Below are 20947 nucleotides of genomic sequence, written 5' to 3' on the forward strand. Positions count from 1 at the left end.
ATCCTTAATGCCTTAGGTTTGATGTATTATAATTTTATAGCTTTTTAAGTCAAACCGGCTGATTGTTTATTAATACTTTTTATGTTTTACTTAAAAGTAGATTTTGTTAGTTTTTTGATATTACAATACCTACAAATTTATTTTGTGGTTTTGATCTTTTATAGACAAGTTTACTTTGTGAGCAAGTTAAAAACTTATATGTTGGCAAAACTCATGTTATAGATGTGCCATTGTCAAAGAATATACTTGTTTCACTAAAAATTGATGAACTTTATAAAAGTTTTCACATTTATTATCACTTTGCTTAATATTGACAATGGACAGTGGAACTTTTATTTCCATTTAGAAAATATTTGGATACAGATTACAAAAGTTCAATACTTGAATTATCATTCTTAATTATCACGATATCATTTTCTCGTAGGAATTTCTTGAGGGTCATAAATAACTTTTAAATTATGGAAGTATTTCTCTATGGTCCTTATGTTGTTACTAATTATATTAGTGGCGACTTTCCCGTCTTTTACGACAATATAAGCCGATCCAATTTCTTATAGTGACATTCACATATTTATACCTTTTAAATGTCATTTCAAATTTATAATACCAAATAATATTTTTACTTATAATTTTTACACTTTAACAAAATTTTCTTATCATAAATTTATATTTGATCACAACTCACAATTAAAAAAACATGAAATACATAAGGAAACATGTTCTTACCTAACTGGGAAGAAAGTGACAAATTTGAAAATGAATTTTAAACTATTATACTTGATGATTCTAACATCATTATTTGTTAAGAAGGTAAAAGAAAAACTGATCAGTTAATTTTTTTCTTATATTTTTTTTTTTTTAAAATGTTTTCCTTTTTTATTTTAATTTTTATTCTACTAACATGTATATTCTGATTTTTCAATTAAAAAATTTTGTGTTCTTACTTAATCGGGGAGGAGATAAAAGGATTAAAATTTTTGTAAAACTATTTATTGGATGATTTCAACATCGATTATTACTAAGAAGGTAAAATAAAATATATTTTTTTTACGAAATATATAATTTATTTTGATAAAGAATACATTATTCTTATTTTAAAAATATTAAATTTATAAAGTGTTATTTTCTCTCATCATTTTAAAATACTCTCCATAATATAATTTAAATATATGTTAATTTAACTAAAATTGATTAGAGAGGAAATATTGATTCTTTTACGATCACGCATAGCACAGTTAAGTTCTCTAGTTAAAATTATAATTATATGAATGATCGACACCAAAATCACATTTTTCTCAATTAATTTTTATTTAATGGATTATTTCTGTTATACTTTTAAAACGGAATGGAGACCAAAAAGTTATTTAATGGGGGAGGCAGAATCTTTACGATGCCCATTAAAAATGTTTTATAGTTATATAATCCGGTAAAATTTATCCGCAATAGATGTTTATATCATTCAATACATGCATGTCTGTGTTTAAATTTATAATTTATTTTACTTAACCTTAATTAATTAACATGTATTTTACTTTATTAAAGGAAAATTGCATTAATTAGGTGTAAACTCGAGTAAGTTATTCTTCTTCTTGGGAAAATTATGCGATTGAACAAACTTATACTATTTAATTATTCATTGTACCTATAGTTTGCTACCACTCACGGCTAACATTATACATTAATTATGTGGGTGACTTCGAATTTGTATAATTAACCACATTTGTATATGTATAATTCGTCGGAATATACAAATACATATGTATAATATACAATTATCTAATCAATATACATATACAATTGACTTCTCTCCCACTCTCTGCCCTCTCTTGCTCGCCTCTCTTCTCCCTCTCCCAATCTCGCTTACTTTTTATACAAAAGCATATGTATAATATACAATTATCTAATCAATATACATATACAATTCACCTCTGCCCACTCTCCGCTCTCTCTCGCTCGCCTCTCTCCTCCCTCTCCCAATAACGCTCGCCTCTCTACTCTCTCTCCCAATCTCATTTGTCATATATACAAATACATATGTATAATGTACAATTATCTAACCAATATATATATATATATATATATATACAATTCACCTTTCTTCCACTTTTTGCTCTCTCTAGCCTCTCTCCTCTCTCTCCTAGTCTCGCTCGCCTCTGTCATCACTATGACATGTAGCTATGAATTGTAATTATCAAACTATAGCTATGGGGGATAAATCCTATTCGATTATGCAGGAGATCAATAAAAAATAAAAAATAAAATATCTTAATAGAGTCATTTCTTTCACCTCTTATTCTCTTATTGTCTTGTACTGTTCATTATTTTACTCCTAATTTTTCTCCAAAAATACAACCATTACTATTTGAGAATTTAATAATTTAAACTATTAGTTTTAGCAATCAATCTAGATATAGTTTTTGCTACAAAAGCTTGTGGTAGGTATTAATGTTCAAAGAAGTAGGGCTTCTTCACATGAAAGGTGCTTAAAATATTTGATTAACTCTATAATGCATGTACTCTAAACTAATTTATTGTATGTCAACATGGATACATAATCAAATACATTGTATACACAAATGATGTAAATGTGATCAACAAGCATTGACGCTATAAAAAAATAATTTCTACGGAGTATACATTGTTATTTAATTAACGTAAGACTGTTGTATTATTAGAAACAAAAAAATAATAACTTTCGAATAAAACATCATCCCCTGATTCTTGGCTCTAATTATTTTTTAGGGAGTATAGTTGTTATTTAATTATACATAAATGGTGTAAATGTGATCAACAAGCATTGACGCTATAAAAGATTAATTTTGTAGGGAGTATAATTGTTATTTAATTAACGTAAGATGTTGTATTATTAGAAACAAAAAATAATAACCTTGGAATAAAACATCATCCCTTGATTCTTGGCTCTAATTAATTGATATTCAATGGCGTTCTAAGCATAAAATTAAGCTGGGAATAATGGTGTAATTTTTAAGAATGTGATTGCTTAAGTCTTTAATATATAAATTTGTAGACCCAAAATCAATGAAGGCGGTAATACAGAGAAGTAATGCATAAAGTAGTCGAAGGGATTCGATTTAACATCTCACATATACAAAAGATAATTTTAATCATGTATAAAAAGTGCAACCGTAACTAACTCCTTCCCATGTAGCAAAAAATCAAGATACCTAATATTAAATTTGATATACAACAAATACTAATACAGCGATAGAAATTATTTTATTGTTTTCAAATAAAAATGTCAACTAAACGCGTAAGAATGAAAAATTATATATGTACGTACTGAAATATTTTGTTGTAACCAAACACCCGTTGACCATAAACTGTACCTCTTTGCTGCTTCCCTCTGTATTATTATCCTCTTAATAAATATTTATTTGTACTTAATATTTTTGTTAAATATATTTGATTTATTTTATTTAGGTAATTTAATTAAATAAAAATAAAAGTTAACTACACGTATTATTATGTTTTATTGATTTGATATAAGAATATTGAAAAATTTTGCATTCTCTTATTTAGTTTCTCACCCACTTTTAAGTTATAGATATGGATAGATTGATACTAATTAGTGTGCGTATATATATATATATATTAATGATAATTATTGTAAATTTTAATTTAATTTGCTTTTACTTATTTATTATTATTTTATTTGTTACTTTTAACATATCAAAAAGGCTAATTTTATTTTTATGTTTTATCCTTAATATTAATTACCTATTTTCTTAGTTATATTTCAAGACCTCAATTAAACATCAATAAGTATAATAGTGTGGTAAAAATAGTCATATTAATTAGTACTAATATTATTTTCTTTGTTAGTGTGTCATCTAATATGACAAGTAAAAGATGAACGAAAGGCGTAGACATTTATTATGTAAGTTGATTGATAAATGTTCTCTCTACCAAATAATAGTTTTTTTACTATATTATCTTTTGAAATTTATCTCTTTATTTTCTAATCTAAGCAAGTATTTTGGATAACTATTTTTGAATAATGGACAAATAAACACGTCACCCTTACTAAAATCATGGTCTTTAATATTTCCTCTGCGGAATTGAAAGAATCATGCCTTTTTTCTTAGAAAAGCCTCCTCATCAACTCTCTATCTTTTGAACCACACAAGGATTTTCAGTCCAGCTGAGCTACCTGAACCACTTTGAAATAAGTCTCCTTTCTTTATGTAATTTTCCCCGCCTCGGGATTCTAAGAATGAATGTGAAAAGCAGAATCTTCAGAATCGTATGATTCAGATACCTGACGAAATGAACAAATAAAAGATCGGGATAGATGACCTATTTCAAGATCAGATGATCCACCTCTTTGTCCGCTTGGGAGGGCTAACTCGGATAGGTCAGATACGAGGGAAAGAGCCCATAAAAGAGAGATCAGATGCCCTTTCCTTACTAAAATCACGGTCTTTAATATTTCCTCTGTCCAATAATAGTTGTTCACTTTATGAAAGCAGTGAATAATTTTACCTTTAATTCCTAATTTATCCTTATTACTAATTAATTATATTTATTTCTATATTACATTTTTCAATACATTCTATTAAGTACTCCATCCACTTTTATTTGTTTTATTGCATTTTTCGAAAGTCAATTTAACTGATTTTCAAAGTCAAATTAGATTACATTAATTCGATATTTTAAACAAAAAATTTAAATATTCAAAAACTATACAAAAAAGTACTACTTATTTTACATATAAAAAAATGAGAAAAAAATACTATAAAATGTTAGTCAAAATTCTTATCGTTTGATTCTAAAAAAAAGAAAGCATGAACAAGTATTTACTTGTCCATTTTGACAAATCAAGAAAGGACAATTTTTTTCCCTATTATACCCTAATTTAAACTTCTTGAAAATTTCACAGTTTTAATTCATTCTTTTTGAAACCATATTTAATAAGGGTAAGATTGCAACTTTACTATATTAATTGTTGTTATCTTAATATATGTATCTTTTATAAAGTGAATAATTAAATAGGGACAAAAGGAATAATTCACAAGGTGTTATTTATGCATTAAGCTTGTAAAATGATAAATATTAAAAAACGTCTATTTGTAGTTAAGACGATATATAAATAAAAATAGTAAAAGTATTATATATATTGCAGTTTTTTTTTTTAAAGAAAAACAGCTATTAATTGGAAGTCATTTCCAGCTATTTTCCATATCATTTGGGTCAAAATAGTTTTGGTAGTACAATATTGAATTATGATTTTGTCAGCAAAATCGTCGTAACAGCTGAAGTTGCATGTAATGGTCCGCACAAGGGCCAAATTTCACTTTCGCCCCTAAACGTTACGTTTGATTTTCGATTTAATCCGAATAATATACACTATTAATCTAAACATAATTAGTAGACTTTCAAATATTTTAGATATTATTTTTGGCTAACTAATTATGTTAAAATATTATCCAAAATGCCTATTAAAGAAGTTTTTTTTTTTTTTTAAATTATGAGAAACGTGAACGTGTCTGGCATAGAAAGCACCTTCCCCTGCTCATACAGCAAAATATCTATCGATAACAAGCGGAGCTAAAATTTAAAATTGTAACACTTTTAAGTCATTGAATTTGAAATTAGTAATTTATATATATTTAATGAATTTATTTATCATAAATTTAAAATTATTGAATTTGATTGAACTTATAATGAGCACATTCGCCCTGCCCTGCCCTGCCTAGCCCTCCAATTGATGTAAAACTTTTTAACAATGTTAATAGATTCTTTATTAATCAAGGTAGTTAGTGGTTACAATTTTTAGTTTTAAAAGAATACATGTAGTTATTGTGCATTTATTTGAAATCGTTGCATTTTGAAATGCATTACTTAAATGGTCACTCAATTATTCCAAATTATCTTTGATACAATCAACTTTATTTTATTTATAACAAAAAAATCACAACACCCAAAAGGTCACTCAACAAGATTTAGCGGGTAAAATATGGAGTTAATATTTTATATGGTCACTCAACTTTGAGTTGTTTATTTAGAAAGTCATTCAACTTTATTTCATAACTCAAAAGTCATTAAACTATTGATGTTTAACTTAAAAAGTCACGCAATTATTTATATTTTAATTATAAAGTCACTCAATCAATTTAAATAAATTTTATTTTAAACTATTTTGTAAAAAATAATAAAATATCTATTTTAATTATTTATTATCCGCTCCAACTATTTAATTATAATTTTTTCTTAAAAAAATTTACAATAACAAGTTCAACCCCCATTCTCCCTCCCCCCAAACCCAAAAAGAAAATCTCAATTTTATTAATTGTAAAACTAGAAATTAATTGTTAAAAGATTACCAATAAAGTAAAATTGGAATTGGTAAGAAGTAATTTAAAGAAAAGGGGGCAGTTTGTTAAAGTATTCCTAAAAAAATAAATTCTGTTAGCTAACAAATTGTTAAAGTTTTTACAGGATGCACCATCGTTGATTGAGGATAACAAGCTCTTTTGAGCTCGTTATACCTTTCAAGATCAAAATTCCGAACCTTCATGAGTCGTTTTTGCTTAGCAACGAACCGGCTCTGATAAAATCCTTCGAAAGAAGGCTCTTTCGCAGTCCTTAGGAAGAAAGTATAACCAGCCATGCAGTAAAATGATGTAACATAGAAGCAAATTGGTTCCATGACATCCCAGGATAGTTCCCAAAATGTCAATCTCATGAATGCTGCTGTTTGAATCACAAAGTAGCCCAGCCCAGCCCATAGTTCTCTACGCACCAATGACTCTGCTTTTCTGTCAATGGCTGTTTTTTCCTCTTCCATCTTGTTGAACTCCTCCATCATTTGTGGATCCTTTGGGATCGTCGTCGCGGGGATTGGCAGTAGGCTTTGTAGAGTTTTCACTACCTGTAAACAAAACGTTTGGGTAAAACGAACACTCCACTTGATAATACTCGTCATTTGACACTGCTTCGAATAAACATATAGCTCACATATGTTTCCATAAAAATATTTTTGCAACTATAGATAGGCCTAGCTATGGTTTTATAGCGCCCCCCTAAATTGTACTCTATAATTGACATATGGGACTTCTCTAGGACTACGCAAACTAATCCTCACCAAACTAATTTCATTATTTTCCTAAAGGAGTTCTCTAACGTCAAGCATTAGAAAAACTAGTGCCCAATTTGAAAGGGGAAACTATGAATAGATAACAACTATTTCTTTTCCCCCCTTTTCATACTCCTCTCGTCCTAACCCAACTCAACTCATAGTTTAAAGGTATTTTTGATACTTTATTCGTATTTAATATCATCCTCCAAAGAATTTTGGTGAACTATCTCAAGGAAATTTTGGGTCTTTGAAAATGATCCGAATTGGTCCACTCCATTATAAAAGTCACCATCTCGTTTTAGAGATCTGGGAGAGACTTTGTTTCATTTTCCTGTCTGGAGAAAAAACACGAAAATGCTACTATCAGTTTTCGATAATGCAAGTTTTATGAATTAAGTTGAATATTAATAGTGCTAATTACCAACGAATTGTCACATATTAATTTATCTTAATGCGTATCTGTCAAAAGAAACAGATATAGATTAATTGATAAAAGAAGAAAGAAAAAAGAAGTGAAAGAAAACCAACCTGATCAGGCCTGAGGAACACAACGTTTCCCAGAACAAGCACAGTTCCAGAATCATCTAGAATCTTCGCCAATTCGATGCCTGAATCATTACTCGAACTAATTCCAGAGCAGATCTGAACAAATTCCGGGTACGAAACACAATTCTTTTCAGTTTGCTTTAGCCTCAGTTTCACCATCTCCAATTGTGATACTTTGAACAGCTTCTTCGCATCCGCCACCGTCAAGTTCCCCTCCGTCGTCACCTCCGGTTCCGGTTCAGGCCGCATCTCTAGCGGCGGCAGGAATCCATCGAGTTTGATCCTGCTTTTGTTAACATCCATTTCACGGATTTTCTCGATGAGACTTTCTCCGGTAGGTAGTGACCGGAGATCCGGAGAGGTGGCCGGCGATGTGCCAATGAGTCGACGATGGATGAATCGCCGGATAATTCCATTATTTCCGGGATCCGGAGCGATTTTGTCATCAGGATGAGGAGGTACCAGCTTTCTGGGTGACATGGATGATGAAGATATACGAGAAGCAGAAATGGAAAAACCGGTGGTTTTGTATACATTGGAAAGACGCTGAGCTAGAGTTTTTTTGAACGCCATTGATAATAACGAAAGAGAGAGAAATAAATGGTAGATTTTGGTTAGGGTTTGTATTGTTCAAAGATAATGAAAAAAGAAAACCATGCGATGGAACTATTTATAGGTCCGTTCTATGTGACGAAATGACAGCCAACTCTTATGTTAAATATTTTCAATACTGACGTGGTAATTACACACTCCGATCTATTTTATTTGTCATGTTTATCTTAATTAATTTAATTATTATTTTTAAAATAAATAATTTATATTTATTTTATTTTTGTAAAAAAAGAAAGTATTTGGATTATCTCCTTAAAAAAGCATTAAAACTAATACTGATACAATTATCTCCAAAAAATAATGTAAAAACAAAATTTAGTATATAAATATGAAAATTTTGAATTTTCACTGGGAGAAGTTGAGTATATCCGCAGTAGAAAAAGAATATCCCCACAATAGGAGGCAACATCATAAAGGATCACTTCACTTTATGTTGTTTTTATTTTAGAGATCAAATTTAGGGATTATAATTCAAAATTAAGAAATACAAATTATTTTTTTCATGTACATTTAATTAATATAATTTTTAATTTCTTTAAATAGTTCATGTGATATTAGATATTCTTAAAGTGTAACTATAGTGAGCGTACAAGTGTCCGGTTAGAAAATTAGTCACGGGTTGGGGTTGGGTGTTAGGGGATTATTTATGGTGTATTTTATACATTTTAATTTGTTTGGACGTTCGTCGTTTTACCTACTATTGGATTTGAACCAATGACTCCCGCCGTATGAAAGCAGTACTCTAACCACTGAGTTAAGTAGGTCATTTATCATCCCAAAGAGAACCTAAGTACTCTCTTTGTTTCAAAAAGAATGATTTTATTTTTTTTAGTCTGTTTAAAAAAGAAAAACGTATTTTCTTTTTGGCAATATTTTAATTTTAATTTTTCACGTGGCATGTTTAAGGCCACAAGATTAAAGGACATTTTGATATAATTTTAATTTATAACCCCAAGATTAAAAAGTTTTTTTTTTCTTAAACATATTCCAATTCAAATTAGATTATACTCTTTTAAACGGAGAGAGTAATTAATAATGCTTTACACGTGTTGGTTAGGGAGGGAAGCAATATAAGAATTAGTCCATTGTGTGTGGTGTATAGGATAAGAGTTTTGTGCTGACGTGTTTAGATAGCCAAAATACAAAGAGAGGGAGTCGTGATTTGACTATAAAGCCCAATTTCTAGGAAACACAAACGTGTAGCCACATATATCCCAACTGGCAAACAATAAAAATATCGATTAAACAATGGATATTTATTTTTATTCAATTAAAATGTATTACTCCATGTTTAAAATTTTTTCAATTAATATTATACTTGTTTTTTTGGGAGGCTGAAATTTTAAATTGTTATTTTTTTCTTCTTCTAATATTGTAAAAGTATTGGCGTTGAACTACCCAACAACTTGAACGATAACGGCGGAGTTTAAATAGTAAATGCATATTTATTTACATTGAATCATATACTCTGGTAAACGTGAACGTTTTGCCACATACTCTATATTTTTAAGTGGTCAAATTGGTAAAATATTGATGGTGGGTATTGAATTTATTTAATTATGTTTTGTTTTTACACAAATTAATAAAAAATACTTAGTAAATGCTGATTATAAAACTGAAAACGTTTGAATTATATGTGGAATACATGTAAAAGATAAATTCTTGCTAGCTACTACAAACGTGAACGTTTCGCCCATATATCTAGGTGGAAGATTAAACGTTTATTGATCGTAGAATTTAATCTTTTCTATTTTTTATTTTTATATAAATAAAGAAATGGTAATAAAACGTAACGAAGTAATCGTTAAGTTCATTACGACCTGATTTTATAGGAAAATTTTAGTTATAGTTTCTTAAATCTTAATAACTGAATTTGATCGAGATATATATTATAAAAATCATGTATAATTATTCATTATTGAATCACTTTAAAAGGTTGAAAGTCAGCTATAAAAAAAATGAATGCAATCATCAACTCGATAAAACAATATCAGAATTCATCCTCTTTAACTTTAAATAGGTTATGCCTAAGTTAAAATAGGACGAATTTTTGACTGGATTTTATCTTTTGAATACTACTAGAAAGTGAGGAGGAAATATGACCTTCACTAGAAACTCAACATAGATAAATTTAGTTTGTGCATTTGTGAGTTATACGTGTAGATCGAGCGATTTTTTATTCATATATAAATCATAATTACTCCCTTCATTTGTTTTTATTTGTCAGAATTTTGATTTAATACATTTATTAAGAAAACAATTATTAATATAACGAATTCATCATTCGATATTTCAAAGACATTTAACTTAAGGGTGTACCCTTTAGCCCAATGAAGAGCCATAAGTGAAAGGCAAAATCACCTTTGAAAATGGTTGCAACCTTCCTTGGTTATATATTGTCAAACTCTTGGTAACCTTCTGTTTCTTTCCTCTTTAACCTCTTGACCTTTTTTGCTTTGTTTTAGGTCAACATGCACACATATGTTTTATCTCATTGCCAAAATATAGAAAGAGAAATGGCAGTGGGTGTAGGTGGTGACTTGACTATGAGGCCCAATTTCTAGGAAACACAAACGTGTCGCCACATATATCCAAGTTGGACAAATTGCTAAAAGTTAAAATGAAAATGAAGGGATTCATTTTTGCGATGAAAGAATAATCGATGTACTCTTAAATTTGTTAGTAAATTTCTTATTATTAGATCTTCAACTTGTATTTTAAAAAAGAAAAAAAAGATTTTGTATGTTCTTAGAAACTAACTAGATAGATAAATTGATTACACACTCCTTTAATTTGTATGTATCATCATCAAATGAAACAAACCTAATATTTGATGGCTTATTAAACATTGTGCTTTTTAACTAACGAAGATAACATTACACTAAATTGTTTACATTTTATAGTTTGTTTAATTATAATCACGCCTTTTCTGTTACTCACTTTGTTCCTAATTACTTGAAAACTTTTGAATTGATACATTTAATTAGAAAATAGTTATTGACACAGTGAATTTACCATTTTACTCTACTAATTATGATGTGTATAAATTCAAATCTTAAGATTTTCAAGAAATTATTCTTCTTCTTTTTTTTCAAAATAATTAATTGAGGGTATAATAGAAAAAAAAACTGTCTTTTGTCAAAATTGACATGTAAATTAGGGACTACTTAAAAAAGGAAAAGTAGACAATTAATTAGAAACAGATCATAATGTTTGCACTCCGAATACGAGATAATTAACTGAGAATTAGGGTAAACGATTAATTTAGTTACCACGTGGAAAATTAAACTTGAACCTTGCGCCACATATATCCTAGGTGGACGAATAATTTTGGGTTCTTTTTTGTAATTATCTTTTGTGCCTTTTCCATTTACATAATGAATATAGAGAATACTAAATGCTGATAATTATGAATTATGATATATATACATTGAATTATCAGTGAATTATGGTAAAGTAAATGATTAATTATTTTTCTCAACGATTATAAAATTAATTTGATTACAAGGAAACGCGAACGTTTTGCCACATATATTAAAAATATTGAGTGGTGGGTGTTTATTTATTTTGTTTTGTTTTTACACACTGACAATAGAATACTTAGTAAATGCTAACTATGAAATTAATGTTTAATAATCTGTGTAATACACATGTTATAAGATAAATTCTAGCTACTATAGAAACGTGAACGATTAGCCGTTTGTTGATCATAGAAGTCAATTATTTTCCTTGTTGTTTACGTAAATAAAGGAATGGTAATAAAATTGAACATAATAATCTCATCTGACAATTCTAATTATAGCTTCTTAAATCTTAGTAATTAAATTTGATTGAGATATATATGATAAAAATTATAAATAGTTTATTGAATTACATAAACAACTGACACTTGATTTTGAAAAGGTGAATATATTGACCAACTTAATAAAATTCAATATCTCAACATCAATTCTGATATAATGATAATTTGATAAATAATGAATTCAAATATACATTTCATACCTCATACTCCTAACATAAAAACTTGACTATAAGTATTATGTTTTGAATATTACTAGAAAGTGAGGAGGAAATATGACCTAGGCCTCTACTATGTTCAACAAGTTACGCTATCACAATTTTAAATAACACCAATTTAATTTATGACCTTATGAATTTATGTGAATTGAACGATTTTTACTCATATTATATCAAAATTAATTAAAATTATCATATAAAAATCATAAACTTTTTGAATTCGTGTCCGACGGTTACCCCTTTGACCCATTGAAGTGTCATAAATTAGAAAGGTAAAATCACCTTTTTGAAAATTGGTTGCGACCTGCCTTGGTTATCCTCAAACTCTTGTTAACCTTCTCTTTTCCTTCCTTTTTCTCTTTAACCTCTCGCCATTATATATAATATTATATTATTATTATTTATTAGAAAAAAATATACATGTTTTACCTTTTTGCTTTATGGAAAAAACTTACTCGCACCGAGTATTTATATCAAAATTCATTATTATATAATTTAATAAAGTAAAATATACATAAATTAATTGATTGAGTAAATCTAAATACGTAACTTGCATATATTGAATTGATATAAACCTCGATGCACATAAGTTACCCTTTACTATGTCAACAAGCATATCCCATTGCTTGATCCCAAAGCTTAAAGAAAGAAAAACGTGGAATGGAGACACTCTAACAACCCCAACCATAGGAGCCAAGTCCAAAGGAATTAATTATTTATTTGTATGTATCTATATAATAATATATATAAACAAAATAAATAGAAAAGATATATATAGTAATTAATGATGCCACGCAGCAACTTTAGGATAATGCAAAAAGGAGTTGGAGAATCACAACGATCGAGTAATAAATATTTCTTTATCTTTAATCAGTGAATCTTTATCACATATAAAATTGATTTTATCATAAAACATGTTACTTTTAATATTGAGAGTTCTCTATGTATATTTAAATTTAATCGAATTTTAATATAGAGAGAGTAAATATGGAGAGGATGAGGTTGACACATAATTATTTGACAAAAGCAATAGAATTGGGAAGAGAATTAAATAATGTAGATTATTAGAGAAGGGTCGGTAGGGGGATGACGCAGAGTCCAGTCCGTTTTTTTTTTATTTTAATTGACATAATGAGATAATAAAAAATTTTCTCTAATATATTAATGGCTCTTGGATGCTACCAAATATTAGTTTACTATTTGTGTCCCCATTAATTATTATAATTAGTTTTTCTTTGTATTCCCTCCAACAAAGTGGAAAATTAATTAGCACAAGAGTTGGAGTAAAAAAAAAATAATTAAGAATTTGCCTTGTTAGTGGAAGCTTCAGGAAATTAATTAGTATTGTGTAGCAACTAGCTTAGTTCATCTTTTAACGATATCTAAAGGATTTTCGTGATATTTATATAATATTTAAGTGGAAAAAAATTTTTGGTCAGAAAATTTGGTTAAAATTTAGCCAGGTAAAATGAATATGTTATTTTAATTTTTCGAACATTTTTACCTTTTAATTAAAAATTAAAAAAAGGATTAGTTAATTTATAAATAAAAAAGATATTATAATTTTTTAAAAAAAAATTTTTGACCTAATTCTCTCGCCATTTAGTATTACTTAAATTAAGTTTATCTTTTTGTTACAAAAAATAGTTTACTGAAAAATTAAGCGATCATTTATAAAATCAACATCTTTTTTATGTTATATTAACAACAAAAATGAAATGAACAAGACATTGATATCTATAAAGCAATTAAAAATAGAATTAAGTGAGAAACAAGTATTGATTAAAAATTAAGTAAAGGGACGAATAATAATATTAAGAGTCGGTATCACAGCATATTATTTGACAGCAACTTATTTCACAAATTCAAAAATTTCACTAAAGTATTTGTCTAATCAATTAAAAAACATATATTAGCCGACTATTCTGCTGAAGAATTCTGAGATTGTGTTTTAGAGTAACCGACTTTTGCCGTTCAAATATAATTCACCATCAACAAATTTTATTTAATGAGGAGATATTGATCGTTGTGCACTGATAGAAGTGTTTCACTCTTAATTATAAATTTTGGATTCAAGTTTTCAATATAGAGAAAATTCTATTGAGAATGTCACCCTTGAATTGGCTTGCAATATCCGATTCAAATTTAATCAAAGCTCGAATATAGAAGTCGAACACCAAATGAATAAATAAATGTGAGCATTAAACTGATAGAAGGATAATGAAGCAATTTAAGCTTGGTAATATTTAACAGGGACATATTAGTTTAATCAAGCTCCAAGGATTTATTGAACATTATATTATTTCGTTGGGTCAATTAGTAGAGGTAATCCTGACCCTTGCAAGCAAGAAACATATAATGTTTTTGGAAAAACAGGTCTTGGTCCTTTTATACATCCATAAGGGTGAATCAATTTTTTGCGCTATTTACAAAGTTATTTAAGTTATAATAATTTTGAATTTTTAAAAATTTAGGGATATATTATTTTTTTGTCCGATACATAACAAATAATACATATAAACCATGTTAATATTAATTGGGGTTATATAACAATAATAACATCTGCACAAAATATATTATTCACAAATTAAGTTATATCGTATATGATAGAAGTATAGTGATGTAATTGTATGTTAAGAAAGAGAAAGAAGGAAAAAGAGATTTTTATAATTAATTCAAATTATAATTTTTTTTTTATCTTAAATCATATAATTACGTAATTTTCTTTAAAATTTGCCTTGGACCTTGGTACTAGGGCCATAAGATGAATTATGTTTAAAACAATTAAAATACAAATCTCATTTGTCAAATACTCAACTTAGTTTCCTTTTTTCTTGGTATCTAAAACTTTTAAGTTTCAACATAAAGTCAATAGACATACTCAATCTATCAGCGTACTCTAGTTGTAGATGGTTAGACTTTGGAGTTCAATTTTCATAATATTTATTTTGTATATTCAATCATAAATATTTTGAAATATCTATGAACAACTACTTGAAATAGCATACTTTTCTTGATAAAATAATGTTTTTATACTGCCCAAACTAACTATTCAGCATTACAAAGAATACTAAGATACAAAAACTTAATTATTCAATGAAATTAATTAAAGATTTCAATTTCAGTTTATTTTAAATTATCATACCCCTCTTCAAATAAAAGTGATGCATCATATGATTATGATAAACACAATGAGTACATTACTTCTTTAATAGACGTTTTAAGATATTATATAGAGAAAAATAATTCAAAATGTAAAATCTTGATTTGCGAAATGTTATAAGGTCTGCGAGGTACCCTTCTTCGTTGATTGATAACCCAACTCGCGATTGCGACTTACACGATCATAGACCACGAAGCCTCACCTTTTCGGCAGTGCTGGCTCAATTTTTTACCAAAAATTAATTATGTGTTAGTTTTTTATAGAAAACATTAGTTGTTTATGATAAATGTATCTTTTTTTTTTAGAAAAAAAAAACTACATTATTTATTCTCCTTAACCTCAATCAAATAGAAGAAATCATGAAAAAGTCGTTTGTCTTGTTACATTTTTTTCCGGCTAAAATTCATATTATTATTTTTTAAATCCTTTTTTACGTTATGTTAAGTTACAATAGTACTTTGTTAAAAAATAAATTAATAGTAAAAGTGTGTTGAATAAAGTTAATTGATCTAGATTGACCTTTTTATGTGTTTTTAAACCAAAAAAAATTATACGTAATTTTGTCTAACTTAAAACTTATAGAATAATGTTAATAATTCATATAATAATTGCCTCATTTAACAAAGGGAAAATTGTACTTCTTCCATTTAAAAAAGAATGACGTCCTTTATTTTTAAAAAAGGATCTTATAATTTTTTTTAATTTTTGATTAAATTTTCTGACTATTTAGCATTACCCAAATTAAATTATCTTTTCGTTAAAAAGATAGTTTACTGAAAATTAAGTGATCATTTATAAAATCAAACACCTTTTTTTTTTTGTTGTATTAACAACAAAAATGGAATGATCAAGACATTGATAACTAGAAAGCAATTAAAAATAGAATTAAGTGAGAAACAAGTATTGATTAAAAATAAAGTAAAGAGACGAATAATAATATTATGAGTCGGTATCACAGCATATTATTTGACATCAATTTATTCCAGTTGTTGAAAATTAAAATCTGATAATGATATAAGTCATTTTTAAAATTTCTCTATGATTAAATGTCATGAATTCAAGAATATTACTAAAGTATTTGTCTAATCAACAAAAAAATGTATATTAGCCGACTACTCTGTTGAAGGATTCTGAAGATCGAAAGTTTTAAAGTAGCGGACCTTTGCGTTAAATATAATTCACTATCAAGAAATTTTGTTTAATGAGAAGAAATGAGTCTTGCAACGTGAAAATAATAAATAAATAAAATAATTAGTGAGCATGAAATTGAAATGAGGAGACATTGGTTGTTGTGCATCTGTAGAAATATTTCACCCTTAAATAGAAATTTTAAATTTAAACTGTTGGTATAGAAAAAATTCTATTGAGAGCGTCACTTTCAAATTGGCTCGCAGTATCCGATTTAAATTTCGTCTGAATTTCAATATAATAAACTTCAAATATCAAATGAGAAATAATGAGTACATAATAGTGAGCATCAAATCTACCGGAGGAAAATGAAGCAATTTAAGCTTGATGAAATTTAACAGAGACAAATTAGTTTAATCAAGCTCCAAGGATTTATTGAACATTATATTATTTTGGTGGGTCAATTAGTAGACCCTTGCAAGCAAGAAATATGTAATGTTTGTGGAAAAACAGGTCTTGGGCCTTCAATACATCGGTAAGGGTGAATCAGTTTTTGGCGCTATTTACAAAGTTATTCAAATTATAATAATTTTGAATTTTTTAGAATTTGGAAATATAATATATTTTTATTCGATACATAACAAACGATACATAAGTTATACTATATAAGCTACATAACTATAAACCATATTTATATTGATTGGGGATATATATCAATAATACTATTTGCACAAGAAAAAGAAAGAAGGAAAAAGAAGATTTTTTGTAATTAATTTAAATTATAATTTTTTTAATCTTAAATTATATAAAAACGTAATATTCCTTAAAATTTGCCTTGGACGGTACTAGGGCATAAGATGAATTGTGTTTAAAACAAGTAAAATATTCATTTGTCAAATACTCAACATTAGTTTCCTTTTTTCTTGGTTATCTAAACTTGAGAGTTGCAACATAAAGTCAATAGACATACTCAAATTATCGCCGTAGACGGCTAGACTTTGAAGTTCAATTTCCATAATATTTATTTTGTATATTGAATTATAAGTATTATGAAATTTTCTATATCAACTACTTGAAATAACATATTTTTTTGATAAAATAATGTTTTTATACTGCCCAAACTAACTATTCAAAGAATACTAAGATACAAAAACTTAATTATTCAATGAAGATAATTAAAGATTTCAATTTCAGTTTATTTCAAATTATCATAGGCCTCTTCAAAATAAAAGTGATGTATCATACGATTATGATAAACATAATGAGTACATTACTCATTTAATAGACGCTTTAAGATAGAGAAAAATAATTTGAACGGTGAAATGTTAAGAGGTACCCTCCTTCGTTGATTGCAGTATCTCGAGCCACTTGACCTACACGATCATGGATCACGAAGCTTCTCCTTTTCGCCAATGCTGACTCAATTCTTATAAAATAAGTCAATTTCAAACTCTAATTATTTATAATTAGACGTAAAACTAAAAAAACAAAAGGTTAAAAATCTCATCTCATTCATATAAAATCACATAAATCATGTAAGATCAAATACTTAAAATTTTGAACTCTACCACTCTAGATATGAGCAATGGTTCAATATCTATAGCACTTGAATCATCTTCTTCCCTTTTCACCAAAATACTCCATTACACTCGGTGCAAAAACCTTCCAAAAGGTCAATCTCTTCATTCTCATCTCATTAAAACTGGTTCTTCATCTTCTTGCATTTACATAGCCAACAGCATTGTCAACTTGTACGCCAAGTGCCACCGTTTATCGGACGCCCATCTCGCTTTCCAAGAAATACAGACCAAAGACGTTGTTTCATGGAACTCTCTCATCAATGGCTATTCTCAATTGGGTCGTCGAGATTCTTCTCTTTCTGCCCTCAATCTCTTCAAGCTAATGAGACAAGAAAACACCCTCCCAAATCCTCACACCTTTGCTGGCATTTTTACCTCTCTTTCGACTTTGGGGGATTCCTTTACTGGGAAGCAAGCACATTGTCTTGCGTTTAAACTCGGTTATCTTTCCGATGTATTTGTGGGTAGTTCTTTGTTGAATGTGTATTGTAAGGCTGGTCATCATCTTGGTGATGCCCGCAACATGTTTGATGAAATGCCTGAGAGAAATTCTGTTTCTTGTACTACGATGATATCTGGGTATGCGTTGCAGAGGATGGTTAAGGAGGCTGTGGGAGTGTTTAGTGTGATGCTATTGAAGAGAGGGGAAGATGTGAATGAGTTTGTCTTTACTAGTGTTCTTAGTGCTATTGCATTGCCTGAGTTTGTTTATGTTGGAAAGCAAATTCATTGTCTTTCTCTGAAGAATGGATTTTTATCGGCTGTTTCTGTTGCTAATGCGACTGTGACTATGTATGCTAAGTGTGGGAGATTAGATGATGCGTGTAGGGCGTTCGAGCTCTCTTCTGAAAAGAATTCTATAACATGGTCTGCGTTAATTACTGGTTACGCACAGAATGGGGATTGTGAGAAGGCGTTGAAGTTGTTCTCTGAGATGCATTACCGTGGGATGATTCCCAGTGAGTACACTCTGGTTGGGGTGCTTAATGCTTGTAGTGATTTTGATGCGCTTAGAGAAGGAAAACAGGTTCATGGATATCTAGTGAAGTTAGGATTTGAGCCTCAAATGTATATTCTGACTGCATTAGTGGACATGTATGCTAAATGTGGTAACATAAGTGATGCAAGAAGAGGTTTTGAGTATTTGAAAGAACCCGATATAGTCTTATGGACTTCCATGATTGCGGGATATGTAAAGAATGGGGATAATGAAAGTGCTAAGGGTATGTATTGTAGAATGCTGATGGAGGGTGTTATGCCCAATGAGTTGACAATGGCGAGCGTGTTAAAAGCCTGTTCGAGTCTTGCTGCATTGGAACAGGGAAAGCAGATTCATGCTCATATAGTCAAGCATGGTTTTAGTCTTGAAGTTCCAATTGGAAGTGCTCTGTCAACTATGTACGCAAAATCCGGAAGCCTCCATGACGGTAATCTAGTCTTTAGGCGAATGCCTGCTAGAGACTTAGTGTCATGGAACTCAATGATGTCAGGTCTTTCTCAGAACGGCTGCGGGACTGAAGCCCTTGAACTTTTTGAGGAAATGCTTCATGAGGGAACAAGACCAGATTATGTTACTTTTGTAAACATTCTTTCAGCTTGTAGTCACATGGGTTTGGTAAAGAGAGGGTGGAGTATTTTCAGAATGATGTCTGATGAGTTCGGGATAGAGCCAAGGCTAGAGCATTTCGCCTGTATGGTAGATATGCTCGGTCGTGCTGGAGAACTCTACAAAGCAAAAGAATTTATCGAGTCAGCAGCAAGTCATGTTGACCATGGTCTGTGTTTGTGGCGTATCTTGCTAAGTGCTTGCAGGAACTATAGAAACTATGAACTAGGCGCATACGCTGGAGAGAAGTTAATGGAATTAGGTTCACAAGAGTCATCTGCTTATGTGCTACTCTCTAATATTTATTCATCTCTAGGAAGATTGGAGGACGTTGAACGCGTGAGAAGGTTGATGAATCTCCGCGGGGTAAGCAAGGAGCCTGGATGTAGCTGGATTGAGCTGAAGAGTCAGTTTCATGTATTTGTTGTTGGAGATCAGTTGCATCCACAAATCATACATATACGCGACGAGTTGTGGAAGTTAACTAAGCTCATGAAAGATGAGGGATACAAACCAGATTTTGATCCTTGCTTAGAGTTAGAGGGAGTCATGGACTGACTCCATATGCTTTTATGGAAATTATGAAATTGGAGATTTGACTTGTATTAACCACATTTTACTTGTAGTCAAAATTTGACTCATTCAGAATTTTTTGTCAAGTACTTCTCCTCATAGATATATAGGAATTTCTTTTAAAAACAAAATAAAATATATACATAGAAATATTTGCATTTAAACCCAATTATTTTTGTGTGTTAGATAATATCATCAACAATTTATTTGCATGTTGTTGTCTAAGGGGTGTACATAAATCGGTTTGAATTGACTTTTTATTTTAAAAAATCTAAACTAATTATGTCGGTTTATCGAAGCTAAAAAATAAATCAAACCATATAAAGTCGGTTTTTTCGATTTCGGTTTTAGTCGGTTCTTTTGAGTTTTTTTGATTTATTGGTTTTTTCGATTTTTTACAATTATACCGCATTTGAAAAAGCGGATAAATATTTTCACTTACGTGTGTGATAAACTAAACTTTTAAAAATGTTAAGTAAATAGCAATTTTTGAAAAGACTGTTAAATTCACATGATTACAATTTTTTTTTTTGAAATATCAATGCTCATTATGCTAAACTAATAAGATTAAAAGCTAGATGCAAACTGAAATAAAACATTCACAATTTTTACAAGTTCAAATT

General features: G+C 29.0%; 2 protein-coding genes across 2 annotated transcripts; one reads left to right on the plus strand and one right to left on the minus strand.

The window, feature by feature from the left end:
* Positions 1-6408: 6408 nt before the first annotated feature.
* Positions 6409-8286, minus strand: ACI19 (protein). Its single transcript, NM_001247842.2, has 2 exons — positions 7628-8286; positions 6409-6892 (listed from the first exon to the last, which is right to left on the minus strand). Exons 1-2 carry the CDS (start codon positions 8216-8218, stop codon positions 6434-6436), a joined length of 1050 nt encoding a protein of 349 aa, NP_001234771.2. The 5' UTR covers positions 8219-8286; the 3' UTR covers positions 6409-6433.
* Positions 8287-17870: 9584 nt separating this feature from the next.
* LOC101257335 (pentatricopeptide repeat-containing protein At2g33680) lies at positions 17871-20493 on the plus strand. The gene has a single exon (XM_004233886.5). The coding sequence runs from the start codon at positions 18144-18146 to the stop codon at positions 20307-20309; it is 2166 nt and encodes a 721-aa protein (XP_004233934.1). The 5' UTR covers positions 17871-18143; the 3' UTR covers positions 20310-20493.
* The last annotated feature ends 454 nt before the right edge of the window (positions 20494-20947 follow it).

The sequence above is a fragment of the Solanum lycopersicum genome, chromosome 2 (assembly GCF_036512215.1).
Source record: "Solanum lycopersicum chromosome 2, SLM_r2.1".
Lineage (NCBI taxonomy): Eukaryota > Viridiplantae > Streptophyta > Magnoliopsida > Solanales > Solanaceae > Solanum > Solanum lycopersicum.

Excerpts from the sequence above, each read along its gene's own strand:
- LOC101257335 (XM_004233886.5), top strand. The coding sequence starts at position 18,144 with ATGAGCAATGGTTCAATATCTATAGCACTTGAATCATCTTCTTCCCTT.
- ACI19 (NM_001247842.2), bottom strand. The coding sequence starts at position 8,218 with ATGGCGTTCAAAAAAACTCTAGCTCAGCGTCTTTCCAATGTATACAAA. Across the intron at positions 6,893-7,627 it reads TGTTCCTCAGGCCTGATCAG|GTAGTGAAAACTCTACAAAG; the intron begins GTTGGTTTTCTT and ends TTTTGTTTACAG.